This window comes from Colias eurytheme, chromosome 27 (assembly GCF_061535395.1).
Source record: "Colias eurytheme isolate Ceu_HAF_F1 chromosome 27, ilColEury1 Martin Lab GWU primary, whole genome shotgun sequence".
In the NCBI taxonomy this organism is placed as follows: Eukaryota; Metazoa; Arthropoda; class Insecta; order Lepidoptera; family Pieridae; genus Colias; species Colias eurytheme.
In genome coordinates, this window is record NC_143006.1 from 2,648,112 (window position 1) to 2,664,299 (window position 16,188).

At 31.9% G+C, this 16,188-nt stretch overlaps 1 protein-coding gene across 1 annotated transcript in view; it reads right to left on the reverse strand.

Moving 5' to 3' along the window:
- LOC149896803 (protein turtle homolog B-like) overlaps positions 1 to 16,188 on the reverse strand; it is a 72,153-nt gene that overhangs the window by 19,850 nt on the left and 36,115 nt on the right. Inside the window, exons 4-10 of the mRNA XM_090117150.1 lie at positions 8,977 to 9,090; positions 7,884 to 7,969; positions 7,425 to 7,538; positions 6,897 to 7,018; positions 5,429 to 5,486; positions 4,539 to 4,690; positions 2,954 to 3,098 (exon numbers count right to left, since the gene is read on the reverse strand). Of these exons, the coding sequence (XP_089973276.1) occupies positions 2,954 to 3,098; positions 4,539 to 4,690; positions 5,429 to 5,486; positions 6,897 to 7,018; positions 7,425 to 7,538; positions 7,884 to 7,969; positions 8,977 to 9,090 (791 nt within the window). The remainder of the gene's footprint in view (positions 1 to 2,953; positions 3,099 to 4,538; positions 4,691 to 5,428; positions 5,487 to 6,896; positions 7,019 to 7,424; positions 7,539 to 7,883; positions 7,970 to 8,976; positions 9,091 to 16,188) is intronic.

Below are 16,188 nucleotides of genomic sequence, written 5' to 3' on the forward strand. Positions count from 1 at the left end.
GGGTAGTTTTATAAATTATTATTTTCTTTGGATTTTTATGAAATCAATTATAAACTAGCTGTCTTCTTATTCTTAACGTATATCTTATTCGTAAAGTAGTGGTTAATTTGGTAATGGCTTATCTTTGGAATTTTATGAAATAAATTGTGAACCAATTGTCTTCAAAATTCAATCATTTAACATAATATATAGTGTTGCCGCTCGATAGTCCACTATCGATAGTCTATCGATTAACTATCGATAGTTGGGGAAAAGCAATAGTATCGATAGCACTATCGATACTATCGATAGTGTCGATACTATCGATAGTATCGATAGTCCTATAAGCGTAAATACTATCGACACATAGCAATACCATCGATAGTATCGATACTATCGAAGCTCAATATCGAACGAACTATCGATACTATCGATAGTGTCGATACTATCGAAGCTCAATATCGAACGAACTATCGATACTATCGATAGTGTCGATACTATCGATAAACTGAGTCATAATATGGGTCGGTGGCACTGACTGACCCATTATACCAAGAAATCGTGAACAATACTATTGCACAATTTACTACTATCGATAGCTCAAAACTATCGATAGTATCAGTACTATCGATAGTATCGATTGTAGTTGCAATATTCAGTAGCAATAGTATCGATACTATCGACAGTATCGATAGTATAGCAACTATTGGCAATCAATACTATCGATTTTATCGATACTATTGCAGTTCATCAATAGTATTCCATGATTAACGCTATCGATAGTGCTATCGATATTCTGACTTATTTTCAAGGTCAACTATCGATAGTCAAACTATCGATAGTTCGGCAACACTAATAATATACAAAAAAGGCTGGTCAAATCCGTATAAAACTTGGCACAGAGATAGATTGTAGTCTGTATTCGTACAAGTAATAGTGAACTAAACTTTGATATAAACAAGAAAACTGTATTTTTTAATAAAATTTTCGAAAACTGACTCAATAAAATGTAATCTAAGCAAGACAAAATAAAATGGATATTATAATATCTGAATTACTTAATAACAGCAAATACTATCGTAAAATCGAACACAATTAAATAACTTATAGACACAACAAATAACTGAAGCAAATATAATTTAGCATCAAAGCTATGAATAAATAAAGATAAACAATGAATATTTATTGTAGAATTTGTAGTTCGAAATTAACTTCAAAATTATTGTAGTACAATAACTATTTGTTACTGTATAACCTTTCGGTAAATTGTACTTCATAAAGCTGTTTATTCAATCTGGGAATAAAAAAACTAACCAACAAAAAAACGGTCTCAATCTTAAATATTGATCAATGGACCCGAGGTGAAATACATCCGTCCCATACCCCACAAGGGGACGTAAAACTTCTTTAATAATAACATAATGCCGAAGAATGATTTAAAGATCAAATTATATGTGAGTAATTCAAAGTATTTAGAGCATTACATATCCAAATGTATAGGTACATAACATTCTAACATAAGAACAATTATTTTTTTCAAGACTGCATTGGTCAGGTTAACGAAACGGTAAGCAAAAACATTAATATCCTGCAAATTTTTAAGCTATTGCATAGCTTTTATCTCAGACTTTGAGCGCGGCGACCGAATGTAAAAATTCCGTAACAAAAAACCTAACACCCCCCACTCCAACCGGCACAGTGATGCGATGCTATGCAATAGCTTTACCGCGGCAGTCCTCGAGTGCCACACGTATTTTTTATTACAACCGATTATTGAATTAGAAATTTATTGATAAATAACACCTAAAAAACTAGAAGCAAAAAATCTCAAATCGAATTAAATGTAGTAGAGAGAAACCGTAAAAGAAATTAAAAAATACCCCCATTTTACAACCGCACAGCATTTAATACTTTATTTATAGGCGCTTCGAAGCCGTCAAACGCACCGCTTTTACTCGAAAACAAGGAGTAAGTAAATTGCGGGTATTTTGAAACTAGAAGTGTTTTAGATAGTGGAGTATTTATTGTAAAGTACCTAATGGTAGATTAAAGGTAAGTATTGGAGGGCTGTGTCCTTGAAAGAGAAATAAAAATAGGGTGATGAATAAGCTTCTTGGGTGATGATGTATATGATAAAGTTATATGATAAAATGTCATTCAGTTTATATGTACTTATGTGCCAAATTTCATTCGCACTATTCAGCCATTTTTTAGGGTTCCGTAGCCAAAATGGCAAAAACGGAACCCTTATAGTTTCGTCATGTCCGTCTGTCCGTCTGTCCGTCTGTCCGTCTGTCACAGCCGATTTACTCGGAAACTATAAGTACTACAGTGATGAAATTTGATGGGAATATGTGTTGTATGAACCGCTACAAAAATATGACACTAAATAGTAAAAAAAAGAATTGGGGGTGGGGCCCCCCATACATGTAACTGAGGGATGAAATTTTTTTTTTCGATGTACATACCCGTGTGGGGTATCAATGGAAAGGTCTTTTAAAATGATATAAAGTTTTCTAAAAAACATTTTTCTTAAAGTGAACGGTTTTTGAGATATCAGCTCTCAAAGTCGTAAAAAGTATGTCCCCCCCCCTCTATTTTTATAACTACGGGGTATAAAATTCTAAAAAAAATAGAGGTGATGCATGCTAATTAACTCTTTCAACGATTTTTGGTTTGATCAAAGTATCTCTTATAGTTTTTGAGATAGGTTGATTTAACTGTAATTTATTATATTTGCTGCTACGGAACCCTTTGTGCGCGAGCCCGACTCGCACTTGGCCGGTTTATAACACATAAAATTATAGAAAAATTTAGTGAATTATTTTTGGTAAGTTACGACTTTAAATTTAGCGTCAGTGACGTTTCCAAAAGCAACACAAACATAATAATTATTAAAGCTCTACTACAAAATAAAAATTATTTTTTCATGTTTCCCATATTTTTTGTCACATTTTTTTAAATAAATACTCACGTTGTATATCCATTTGCCAGCCGTCCTCCCTGACCGAGTGTTTCAGATTTTGCTGAACAGATCTACAAGATATGACCCGCCCCGCGTCTTCGACTGTTGGCACTATTGTAAGTATGCTGCTTGTTACGTTGCCGTCGGGGGATATCTAGGGAAACAGATTAAGTAAATATAAAATAAAAATGTGTGCGTGTACTAGTGTACACACGTAAGAAGTGAAACTTCTTTATGACCTTATTTTTCAAAAAATAATTTACTATACCTATGCAACTTTACAGAAATACGTCAATCACGCGTGTAAGGGATAAAAACAAGATGGCGCGTAACGTAAAAATGTCACGCGTAACGAAAAAATGTTACTTTTCCAACCCCGATAAAGAAGTTTCACTTCAATAAATAAATATAAAATATAACAGTTGATAAAATGATTGTATGACGTAGGTAAAAGCTACAGCAGGAAATTTGCAAAAAAATTTAAAAGAATAGTGTTTATGAGAGTAGAAGTTGGTTAAATTAGCTGTTTTTTTTTGGTTACTCTGTCGATTAATTTCTTGTCACACATATATCACGCAAACTGCTGTGTTGTATTGAATGTACTCTTCATTGATGTATCTATTGTTAATGATCCTTATAAGTTATTTTACTTATTACTTTTGTCCGGGATAAACAGTGCTCTATGTAAATCCAGGTTATAAAATATGTTTATTTATTTGTCTGCCTGTCTGTTTATTGAAAGTATTTCTTCAAACTGAACTTAAAGTAAGTTTGAAAAAAAAATAATAGAAATTTTATTTCGCGGATGAAGTCGCGGCTATCAACTAGTGTATCTAATAATAGCCAAAGAACTCTTTACACAACTTCAGCAAAAAGGCCTTTAACATACGTTCCAAGTACTATAATATAAACGCTAATGAAAATAGCGCTGGCAAATAATCTAGATTTTCAACTAGGTCAAGTTAGACCACTACTTAGACCGAGGTCGAGTTAAAAAAGCTAGATTTTAAATAAGACCCAAGAATTAATACAATGAAAATGTCGCTAATTTAACATTTCAATGAGGTCGGGCATAGCGCGGTTTTTAATATTTCGGAATATTCCAGAAGAAATTACCAAGAAATGTATTTCCGAGAAACGGAAAATGAGAGTAACAGCAATAAAAGCTATTGTGGTAAATAAAGATGGTAAATCTGGTGTTCCGTGACACGCGAATTCTTATTTTTCTTGCTTAATCTCGCAAAAAAATAACCGCGAAAATTTGCTACAATGAACTTAATAATCTGAATTTTCTTCTTCTTAAATTTTAATTTTCTACTGCAGTTTAAAACCTGGTTTGAACTTTGAAATAATATAAATAAAAATAAATAAAAAAAAAACACATTTAATCGCAAGATTTTCTCCATTCTTTTAGCATTCAAATGCTATCTAGAACTTTTTAAAGAATAGAAAACTATCGATCACTAGGCGGGATTTGAACCCGTGTCTTTTTGCCATTCCGGACATAGGCAATGCCCTGGTATGGCAAAACGACGAGCAGAAATATATAAAACCGGTTTTATTTTATAAAAAATATTTTTTTATAAAAACTTACCTTTTCTCGTATAGTATGTAACCTCGTAGCCCCTTTCCACCAAGAAATAGTGGGGTGTGGTCTGGCACCAACTGCTTGGCAGATAAGTTCGACCGCACGACCCGCTACGAGCGGTCGAGCGCCGCCTACTATGCGTACCCAGAGGGGATACACTAATAAATAAATAATTAAATATATTATTTATTTATATTTATGATTTTCCAACAAAGGATAACTAGTCTATATTATTTTACATAGCTTACAATTGAATACAATATGGTCTACTGGACCTTCAATAACAGGAAAATACAACATTACATTAAATTAAATTCAATTTGTCAATTTGCTGAAAAATAATATATAATTTTAAACTAATTTTTTTTATATAATAATTTACTATGGTAAATATTGAGAAAAAATTATCTAAAATTACATTGAAATTGTTGAAGAGGGTATGAAAAGTATAAAAGGTAAATAAATAAAGACACAAATAATTGAGAGTAAGTATTCTAATAAGTTTAAATAATAATTATTAATGAGGATATAATCGAAGAAGTATTCAGAAAATACAAATATAACATTTCAAATACCCAGCGGGTAGTTTGATAAATAATACATTTGGTTATTTATTTGCAACTCAGTTCAGTTCAGAACCACGCTTCGAGCGGACGTGCGCGGCCAATTTAGGATAGATAAATTCAATAAATGGTACACTAATAAAATATGTACAGATATTTTTATAAGTCACGTAATATAATATCTAAGTCGATAATACAAATTAAATAATTAAAAGAATTTATATAATTAAGTACATTTACAGTTTCAACACACATTCACAAAGAAAAGAAAACAAAGATATTTTATTACTAATGAAAAACGGTACCTATAAATAATAAAACGAAATAACTCACAATTCATATCAATAGTGATGTTCTCTGAAAGCGGAGCTATCGACGGATCCGTGACAGCCTGGGAAATGAAACGTGTATATTACAACCGAGTTGATGAAAACTTATTTTTGTATGTATATCTTTTACACGTACAAAAGGAATGTAATGTTACTATTTTATAATAAGTACTAATATAGTTTCTGAGATTAATATAATATACTAGCACAAATATGGATGAATATCTCGAAATAAATGAAATTGGTTTTAGTTACTCTCGCTCAAGAAGGATTTAATGTTTGAAAAATCCTATTAATATTATTAATGCGGAAGTTTTGTAAGTCCTTCACGCAAATACTACTGAACCGATTATATGTAGTTTGTGTAGATGTATTTATAATACTAGCGTAAAATCAAGAAAATAATATCATCATATTTATTTACAATTTTATGTTTATAAAATATTTAGTATAAGTACATTGTCTTTAACTCACAAGTATTATTATACCCAGTATAATCGAGTGTTCAAATACTGAGCATAATAGAGGGATTTAAAAGCGAATTTTCTTGGGATTTCCTACGGAGTGCGGAAGACAGGGATCCATTAAGTTGGTAGCATGCATCTTCCGATATCCGCTTTGAGATTAAAGGGATATAAGAGATCTATAGTGGTTGCATATTGCACAATAAAGAGGCTATTTTTTTAATATTATGTTGTGTGAAATAAATATGGTGGATATAATAAATCTGAATAAAAGTCCGATGTCGAGAACGGGTTCGTTTTGTTACTCAAACTCAAACATTTATTTATTCAATTATACTTCTTCTAGAAGCACTTTTGAAACGTCATTACATATTTTTAACATTTATCACCGATATTTACTATTTTATTTAGTTAGTTGAATTATATTTAGTTAATTTGAGACATTATTTCGTTTGGAACTTTACTCCAAGACTTAAATTATTGCTCCCACTATCATATAGGATACAAATTTGTAGGTAGTGTGAAAGACATGACAAGTACATGAGCCTTAATAAAATCCTATTAGTTTAAATTTCATTAAGTTTGAAGCAAACTTTATTTAGCTCGGGACTTAACTTATTTTGGGATATGCTAAAGCATAAACAAATTCACAAAGTGAAGTCCCGAACGATATAAATATCGTTCGGGACTTCACTTTGTGAATTTTATTTATTTAATAAAATTATTTTTACAATAATTAAAACAAGCGTAAACATTCGGTACCTAATATGTGCTGTTATTGGGCACAAGTTACTTCATTCGGGACTTTACTTATGTCTTGACTTACCCACCTGGCAAGTAAGAGTAGCAGGATACAAATCTCGCTGTAGTGTGAAATAGATGACTGCTCTTTCTTGCAATCGTCTGGTTTTGGGCATGCTCTATCTTATGAACTATAGTAATCTTCTGGTTGTTGGCACAAGTATTATTTCATTCGGGACTTTACCTATTTCTGGACTTTAAACCCACCTGGCAAGTAAGAGTAGCAGGATACAAATCTCGCTGTAGTGTGAAAGAGACGGATGCTCTCGATTCCGAGTTAGCGAGTAATGCATGTGATTGCCACCAGGATACTCTTGCTGCTGGACGACCTAAATAGAGAAATTACTTTGAAATGATAGAAAAAAAAAATAATATAATACGAGCTTTTTTAACCGACTTGAAAAAATGAGGAGGTTCTCAATTCGGCGGTATATATATATTTTTTAAATATATAGTTCGTTGTTCACATAATGTGTGTACAAAATAACGAATATAATAGGATCAATGTATTAGGCATTTGATTTTTAAGCAGTTTATGTTCTTAGGGAATTAAATATTATTTTCAATAAAATAATTTCGTTCTCGTGTATTTCATTTTAATAGAAACAAGCTAAAATATTTGAGTTAATGGAATTGGAATTTAGAAGGACAGAACAGAACTGAAGCTTTTTATATATCCACAATGCAAACATAATTTAATAAAGAATTCACGAATTAATGAATGAATAAACTTACCACCAATAGCGACACAAGTTAAATTCACTCTTGTCCCCTCATCGAACGGTCCCATGGCCCCGCCACGGAATTCTTCACCATCTTGATCTAGTATGACTAGCCGTTCCGGAGGTACTGATGGACAAACAATTAAATACTTAAAATTGTAAGTAAAAAAACTGAAACCAAATAATTTACAATGTCCAGTAGATTACTTTAATATTATCGAAATGAGATGACGAAATATTTAATGCAGTAATTTTCAATAGATATTTTCACACGTGACTTCTATAGCGGTTTTTATACCGTATTCCTTGTTTTACATTTCATTTTTTCTAGTTTTTATGACTCCACTAATTTGTGTTCTTATTAAAATTCATCAATTACGTTCCAATGGCTTGTGAGGAAAAACGGTCGAGTATATTTTTAAATGTTACTTTAAATTAAATATTTTCTAATAGTATTGAAGTGTTTACTTACTTAACACAGTCAAGTTAAGCCTGGTGTTCTTAGTTGGTGATTTTATGAAGTCTACCCTGCATCTGTATTGTCCACTATCTTCAGGCCTGTGAAAAATAAATATTTCAGGACATTTTTCACACACGGCACGAACTAATCCCATACTAAGCTTTCGCTTGTGTTGTGGAAACCAAATAGCTAATTAACATACATATATAATTTTAAATAAATACTACGTATTATTAAGTACTTAGTATGTTTGTTTAAGTTATTAGCAATATTGTAGATATTGTACTCATAAGACAAGACTATGTAAAACTCGATTTATTTATACATACTCTTTCTTCTACTACTTTTAAAAAGTTATAGACATTTGTTAACAAACGTTAACATAAAATATTATGCTTTTACTCACGTTCCCTATTGAATCAAATGTTTCGCCTACACGCTTAATAAATTTCAGTCAATTCAGTTAAGTAGTTGCGTATAAAACTGCAACATAAAAACAACAAAAACAAACTTTCGCATTTACTTTACCTACCTATCATTGTGACGTAGGTATAACAATAAATTTATATGTAATTTCTGAGTAGGTGGTATTTACTAATATCATCCCACTAGACACCCACTCAACATTATTTATATATTTTTCATTTATAAGTTTTATCCCAGTTTTACGACTTCATCAAAAGTTGCTTAACTGTATTAACATAAAACGTATTATTTCGTGTCCTACATACGATTAAACTAGCTTATGGCCGCGGCTGCTATCGTAAAACAAAAGTAGCTTTTGTATTCATAAGAACACATTTTATACTGCAATTTATATTTATTTTGAATAACATCATTCGTTCAGCAGCTTTGACAACTTTGCAACAAAGTTATATTATTAGGTAGGTATTAGATAAGTACAATATTTCTTTAATTATGAATTTTGAATGTTTTTTGATTGCAATGGATTGAGGATCTGGACTTCTTGCTACTTAATACCTGTATTAGGAGGACCTGTTGCTTCCCTATCATTGATACATATCAGATGAACAGTACATGGGTATATATTTGAACAACTAGCTTTTAATCTTTTAAATAATAATAATAAATATCATAAATGTACCTTATCTTAGTTAATATCAATATAGCTGGTGTTGTGGAGGTCCGGAACGATGCTCTCGAGCCCAAGGTAGCAGGATCCGACCAGTGTGTGTCTATGCCGTCTCTTGTGTCCAAACTGTGTACAAAAAATGCAATATTATTTTATTATTACTTAATATACTAAGTATCATAGGTACTTGACCCCACAAGTAGTACAAGGGTAAAGTAATAATATTTTGGCGGATAGATAATACTGCCAGTAAGAGGAGCGTTACTTGAAGTTTAACGACCGTCAGAACAGCCAAAAAATATTCATATTACTATATTTATTCGAATCCAAAGTGCAGTTAATATAGTATAGTCTTTGGATCAAAAACAGACCTGGCAGAATATAGTGCGCTTGAAAGCAAATCGATCAGAGAAACAGATGTGAAATGAATTAATGTCCTATCGTGACTTTATTAATAATTAGCATCGCACATAAAATGGTTCATTAATTAATTAAATTGGTAATTATCGAATTGAAAAGGACCCAAAGCATGCATTAAGTTATAAACTATAAACACGGGCCAAAATATACTGGTAAATAGATATCACATGTAAAGCTATTTTATACGCCATCGCAATTTAATAAGAATATTTTCCTACCGTGATCTCATAACATGAGATAGAAAACATCTCATAACCCTATTTCGACATTACAAACAGGCACTCAATTAAATTTATTTATCTAGCTATACAGTAAACAAGAGAGCAATTTTCTAAAGCAAACACCATTTACAATTACAGTCAATTTATTCTGTGAGATATACTGGCATCGTGAGTCATAACATTTATTCAGTACATAATGAAGTTACTCTGCGAAGCGTCCATTTGCATATGCATCGTTTTATATGACTTTCATTTAGTACAAATGTTTAAAAAGTTTGTTTTTGTGGACCTTTTAAGATAATTTTAGCATTGTTTGCATTTGTAAGTTTTTCGAATTCGAGGGAATGTCTCTTTGAAGGTGCTTTATGTCCGAGAGAAAATTGTTTTTTTTTGTACGATATTGTTTGGAAGGTTAAAGAAAGTATTAGAGCCTTTGTTTTGCCTTACCTTTAAAGGGCTGGTCGTATCATTTTATCGCATTTAAAAAATATATGTTTTTAGCGTTATAAGTTTATGTGAATACATATTATATTTTACCTATATATCCTAACATGATAAAGTGGATATGTCAAAATGCCTGTTCAAATGATATAGGTAGGTACTGCATATAAGGCCTTTTGAAATTCGTTATTAAGTTCCATCCCTGGTGTATCGTATCTTAGAAACTATGAAAGCTCAATATCAAATGCAATATAGGAAAACTATTTACCAATACATATCATCTATTTTGCGCTATCCCATGAACTTCATACATTTTCTTATCTACTAGGTTGCCTGGTAGAGATTGCTGTTCAACAATAAGGCTGCCTTTTGTAATGATGATGCCTTTTTGTAATATTGTTATTTTTTGCTTTGTCCAATTCTTGTTTGTACAATTAAGGGCCGATTTTTCAATCCCGAGATAAACAGTCTAATAACTACCCCTCAAATATATTTATTCAATTATTTATCTAACTCATAACGGCTCGCCTATTTTTCAATCGTGATTTATTTGATGAATAACTATCTGAACAAATATTTCCATATTGGCAGCACTGCTCTCGGAGTGGCGAAACAAACATATTAAATTAGTCAGGTTAGAGCGGGATAGAGTCAACTCTTGCAATTTGTCAACAACCGTCATTATGACTCACGTCAGGAGTGCACTTGTCTTCTATGATTGTTGATTGTTGTTTTGATTCGAGTAAAGAGTTTGGTTAAATTTGTGTTTCAATTTATATATTTTACGATGGAAACGACATACTTAAAGGCAGCGTTCGGCAAATTTTCAATGGCATGGTCATCAGTACTATCAAAAACATCAATTTCAATATGATTTTAATTGATAATAATTATATAGAAAGAGGTTTAATTGTTAATAATTCTACGCTCTATGTTATGACATACGAAAATATCCCAAATTTGACAGGTCAGTTGTCAACTCAAACGCCTAACCGTCGAATAGCGCGCTATCTAGCCGTTGGAGCGGCAAATAGATTTATTCCTCAAATAACGTAGTTATTCGATAGATAAGTCCTATTCGTCTATTGAAAAATTGAATATTTTGTTAACTGAAGAATAAAGTCTATCTAGCTGTTTATCTGGGCATTGAAAAATCGGCCCTAAGTGTTATAAATAAATGTATTTGATTAAGAACCAAGTAAGTATATAAATGCCATAAAAATAAAATTAATTTAAAAAAAATCACATAGCTTTCGAATTAAGAATGTAGTTATAGACTAGAGTAGATAATTTTTGAAACAAAAAAAAATCGCAGTCGGATGAAACCCATTAGAAAAGGAGGGGAAAATGATAAAAATGTAAGGAAAAATAAATTACGGTCAATCCGAGTTCGGGAAGCGGGAGGGGGGAGCTTTTAAGAGAAAAAAATGGTTTCTCTCGATTTCCGACAAAACTACAAGTCCTATAGAAAAAAGTTCAATGGCAAAGTTGTACGTAATTAAAAGTTCTACAACTTTTGTATTCACAATTTTTTCACATAACCTAAAAATTTAGGTGAAAAATTCAAAAAACCAAGTTTTTGGTCTTTTATTTCTATCTACTTCAAAATTTATTTTTTTTCTACGAAATTTGGTGGAAACTTACTTTATTATGTCCCAAATACACTGTAATTTATTTGATTGAAAATATTTATTTTTTCGCCTTATTTTGAATTAATACCAAAAAAACAACCTAATTTTCAATCGAAAAGTCACCCGTCAAAATATCAGCTTTTTTCAAAAACTTGGGGTGCCTTTTATTCATTGAAATCTCTACTTTCATATGGTGTAAAAAAAATAAACACCACCATAGTAAATGTTCTCAGGAAATGCATACAAACAGTCTGAAAATTAGCTTTCACTAAATCAGGCACACTTCTCGAACTACCTGAAATGTTTTTATCGACATCATTTTGCTTTTGAATATGCTGTAAAATATTAAACTTAGAACAGATAATTATTTTTCTTTTGAAATATTACCGAAAAGCCGATACAAGAGAAGATATAGAGTTCAAGAATTGTGCCTGATTTAGTAAAAGCTAGTTTTCAGACTGTTTGTATGCATTTCCTGAGAACATTTACTATGGTGGTGTTTATTTTTTTTACACCATATGAAAGTAGAGATTTCAATAAATAAAAGGCACCCCAAGTTTTTGAAAAAAGCTGATATTTTGACGGGTGACTTTTCGATTGAAAATTAGGTTTTTTTGGTATTAATTCAAAATAAGGCGAAAAAATAAATATTTTCAATCAAATAAATTACAGTGTATTTGGGACATAATAAAGTAAGTTTCCACCAAATTTCGTAGAAAAAAAATAAATTTTGAAGTAGATAGAAATAAAAGACCAAAAACTTGGTTTTTTGAATTTTTCACCTAAATTTTTAGGTTATGTGAAAAAATTGTGAACACAAAAGTTGTAGAACTTTTAATTACCTACAACTTTGCCATTGAACTTTTTTCTATAGGACTTGTAGTTTTGTCGGAAATCGAGAGAAACCATTTTTTTCTCTTAAAAGCTCCCCCCTCCCGCTTCCCGAACTCGGATTGACCGTAATTTATTTTTCCTTACATTTTTATCATATTCCCCTCCTTCTCTAATGGGTTTCATCCGACTGCGATTTTTTTTATCTTTTCATTATTTTCAAAGGCTTCTACCCCAGTCTATTACCTACATATTCAAGTATATTGCGTAAGGAAAATAAATGAATCCACTTTTCAATCAAGGGCTTACATTAATAAGTTTCATATCGGGATATACAAAAAGGCTAAGCCCCGCCTTTTACGTACATCTGATTACAATAATTAATCATAAGTTCACATCTGTCTGTGAGTGTGATTTCGGGAACGCGTCTGACACTTTGAGAATGATAGGGCTGTCACTTTTGCTTAATTATATTGATTACTAGCTTCAGCCCGCGGCTTCGTCCGCGTTGTGTTTTGATAAAAGGTAGCCTATGTTCTTTCTCAGGGTCTAAAGATTGTCCGTGCCAAATTTCATCATAATCGGTTAAGAGGTTTAAGCGGGAAAGCGTGACAGACAGACAGACAGAGTTACATTCGCATTTATAATATTAGTAGGGATATTCGAGTGTAAGTAATACGTAATTGGAAGAGTAGTAAGTTTTAGTAAGGACTTTAAGTATTTGTGTTGGTGGATAATAAGTTATAACATAACTCAAAGGCTGTGAGTAGGTAATTAAAGAGGCATTTTCGAGAAATAATGTCTTGAAAATCAGATGTACGTAAAAAGCTAAACCTTTTACGTTCTTATTACAATAATTAATCATAAGTTCATCTTTCTGTGAGTGTGATTTGGGGAACGCTTTGAGAACGATAGGGCTGTCACTTTCGCTTAATTATATTGATTAAAGAGCGAAGCCGCAGGTGGAAAGCTTGTGTTAGTCAATTACGTAATTGAAAGAAGACAAACCGAAAGGAAGACAAGAAATAATTTAAGAGAATTGGTATTTAAATAAAATGTATAATAATATGCCTACAGTAATAACGTAATACCAATAACTAAGGTATTGGTTTTACCAATATTTTAAATTACAATATACATATACAGTGGTGGTCACATAATTAAAGACACTAAGAGCATTTTATACTACCCCAGACACATCTCTCAACATTTTTTTTCACACCACCATTGGAACTTGTTAAATAATTTTAAAATATTCAGGTATGTGTTGTTTAATGCTAAACTAAATTTTATCTACAGAACTTGTCCGTTTGTTAGATTTTAATCGGTTCATCGTTACTACTAGCAGTTTTAACCTATCAAAGGTCTGGCCATATAATTAAAGACATTAGTCTCGCTTATGAGAAATATAAAAAAATATTATTTTAATGAGATTATATTTCCAACACAAAATGCCTGATGTATTTACAAAACATTTTTACATTTTTCAATATTTGGTTGCATGTCCTTTGGCAGTAATGACGGTTTACATCTCTTGGGCATTGAAGCAACTAATTTTGTACAAGTTGCATCACTAATTTGGTTCCATTCTTCGAAAATGCTTTGCAAAGTTAGTCGACGTTTGATGACCGCTTTGCCGCGACTTCTTTCTTTCTTGATTCCATAAGTTTTCGATCGGATTTAAACCCGGGCTGCAGGGAAGCCAATCCAAAACAGTTACAGATTGGTTCCTTAACAAGCACTTCACTACTTTTGCTGTGAGCTTAGGATCATTATCGTGTTGAAAAGTCCAAACAAAAGGTAAATTTTCCTCCGCATAGGGCAGCATGGATTGCTCTAAAATATACTTGTACTGGAATATATCCATGTTGCCTTCTGTCTTTTTGACAGGTCCAACACCAAGTTCAGAAAAACAGCGCCATACATTGATATTTCCACCCCCATGTATGACTACCTACTTATTAGTTTATCTTGGATCCATTTCCTTATTGAGATGTTTTCTGACAGAATTAATCATATTAATCTTAGTTTCATGCAAAAACAGCACATGTTTCAACTCTCGTTCAGTCCAGTGTTCGTATTTTGTAGCAAAGTCAAATCTTGCCTTCACATTTTGTTTTTTCAAAAGTGGTACTTTCCGAGATAATCTTCAGTGCAAGTTTTCCTCACACAGTCTCTGTCTAATTGTCCTTGCAGACACCCCCTTCAAGCCTGCTACACCATACAACTCTGAACTGTATCAGTTTCGACCCTTTAAATGGATCTTTTTTAGCCAACAACACCATTTTTGAATCTTTCGGCCGAGTAGTTTCACTTGGTTTTGATTTTCTGAGTACGTTTTCGGTCGTGTCCGATATGTTTTATAGCATTCATAACCATATCCTAGGAAAATTTTAATTATCATGGAAGTTAAAAATAATATTTCTTGTGGACGAGTCGCAACTCTTGATTTTAACCGTAATATTTATTATTATTTATTGGAATTATTCTTACAAATTATTACAATAACTTAAGTCTAAGTCCCACAAAACTGCACATGCAGTTTGACTGTGGGATCAAGCCTATAACTAAATATATTATATAAAATATCTATATATCTATCTATAACTAAATATATTATATCATATTATTATCTGTTATAAAATATAATATTAAGTGAATAGGTATATCTATTTATGAGCTTGTGTTTTAGCATTCTATTGACTGAAGAAGGTGTTTCCTTAATAATCTTTTAAATTTGTGAATATTTGCTTCTGTTCGTATGTACTCTGGTAAGCTATTGAGAAAATATGGTAAACGTTTATCTAGAGTTCGATCTCCAAAATAATTGTTGACTCTAGGTACTTCATATTTTCCTGAGGTCACTGACCTCGTTGTATGATTGGTATTTAACAGATTAAGAGAAGGAATAGAGCTATGGTTGTTTACAGCAAGAAGATATTTGTGCTTAAGGCTGACTGGAAGAATATTACAAAATTTAAATAGCATTCTATAGTTATGTTTATATTTATGTTTTATTTTTTTACTCACCAAGAGTTTTAAGAATCTAATTTGCATATTTTCTAATTTGTTTAAGTTAGTTTTAGTAGTAAGTCCATAACAATCAAGAGAATAACTAAGTATTGAATCCACAAGGGCCATGTACAGACATTTTAAAGTCTTTATAGGAACTTTGTAACTTATATGATAGAATTTACCTAACAATACTTTTAATTTATCATATATATAGTCTATATGTGTAGTCCAAGAAAAATGTTCATCTACCCTCATGCCCAGATATGTGACAGTTTTCACGCGTTCAATCGGTTTACAAATACAATTTTTAAATTGATTATGGATGCATTCAAAAGTGTGGGTGAACATGGAATGTGTTTGACTGAGAGGTAGGTATGGTGAATGTACGATTAGAAGCTTAGTTTTATCAGCATTTAAGACTATTCCATTGTCATGTGACCATTTGACTACTGCATCTATATCAGTCTGTACGAGCCGGCAGGTCTCCGTGAGGTCCGTACCCGCGCGCATGGCACATAAGTCGTCTGCGAACATGTGTGCTGAACAATGTTTCAATACACCACACAGACTGTTTACGTGCATAAGATAGCACACAGGCCCGCAGCCTGAACCTTGAGGGACTCCGCACTGAACCGCTTTCCCGTCACTGAAAGTGTCCTCTATTC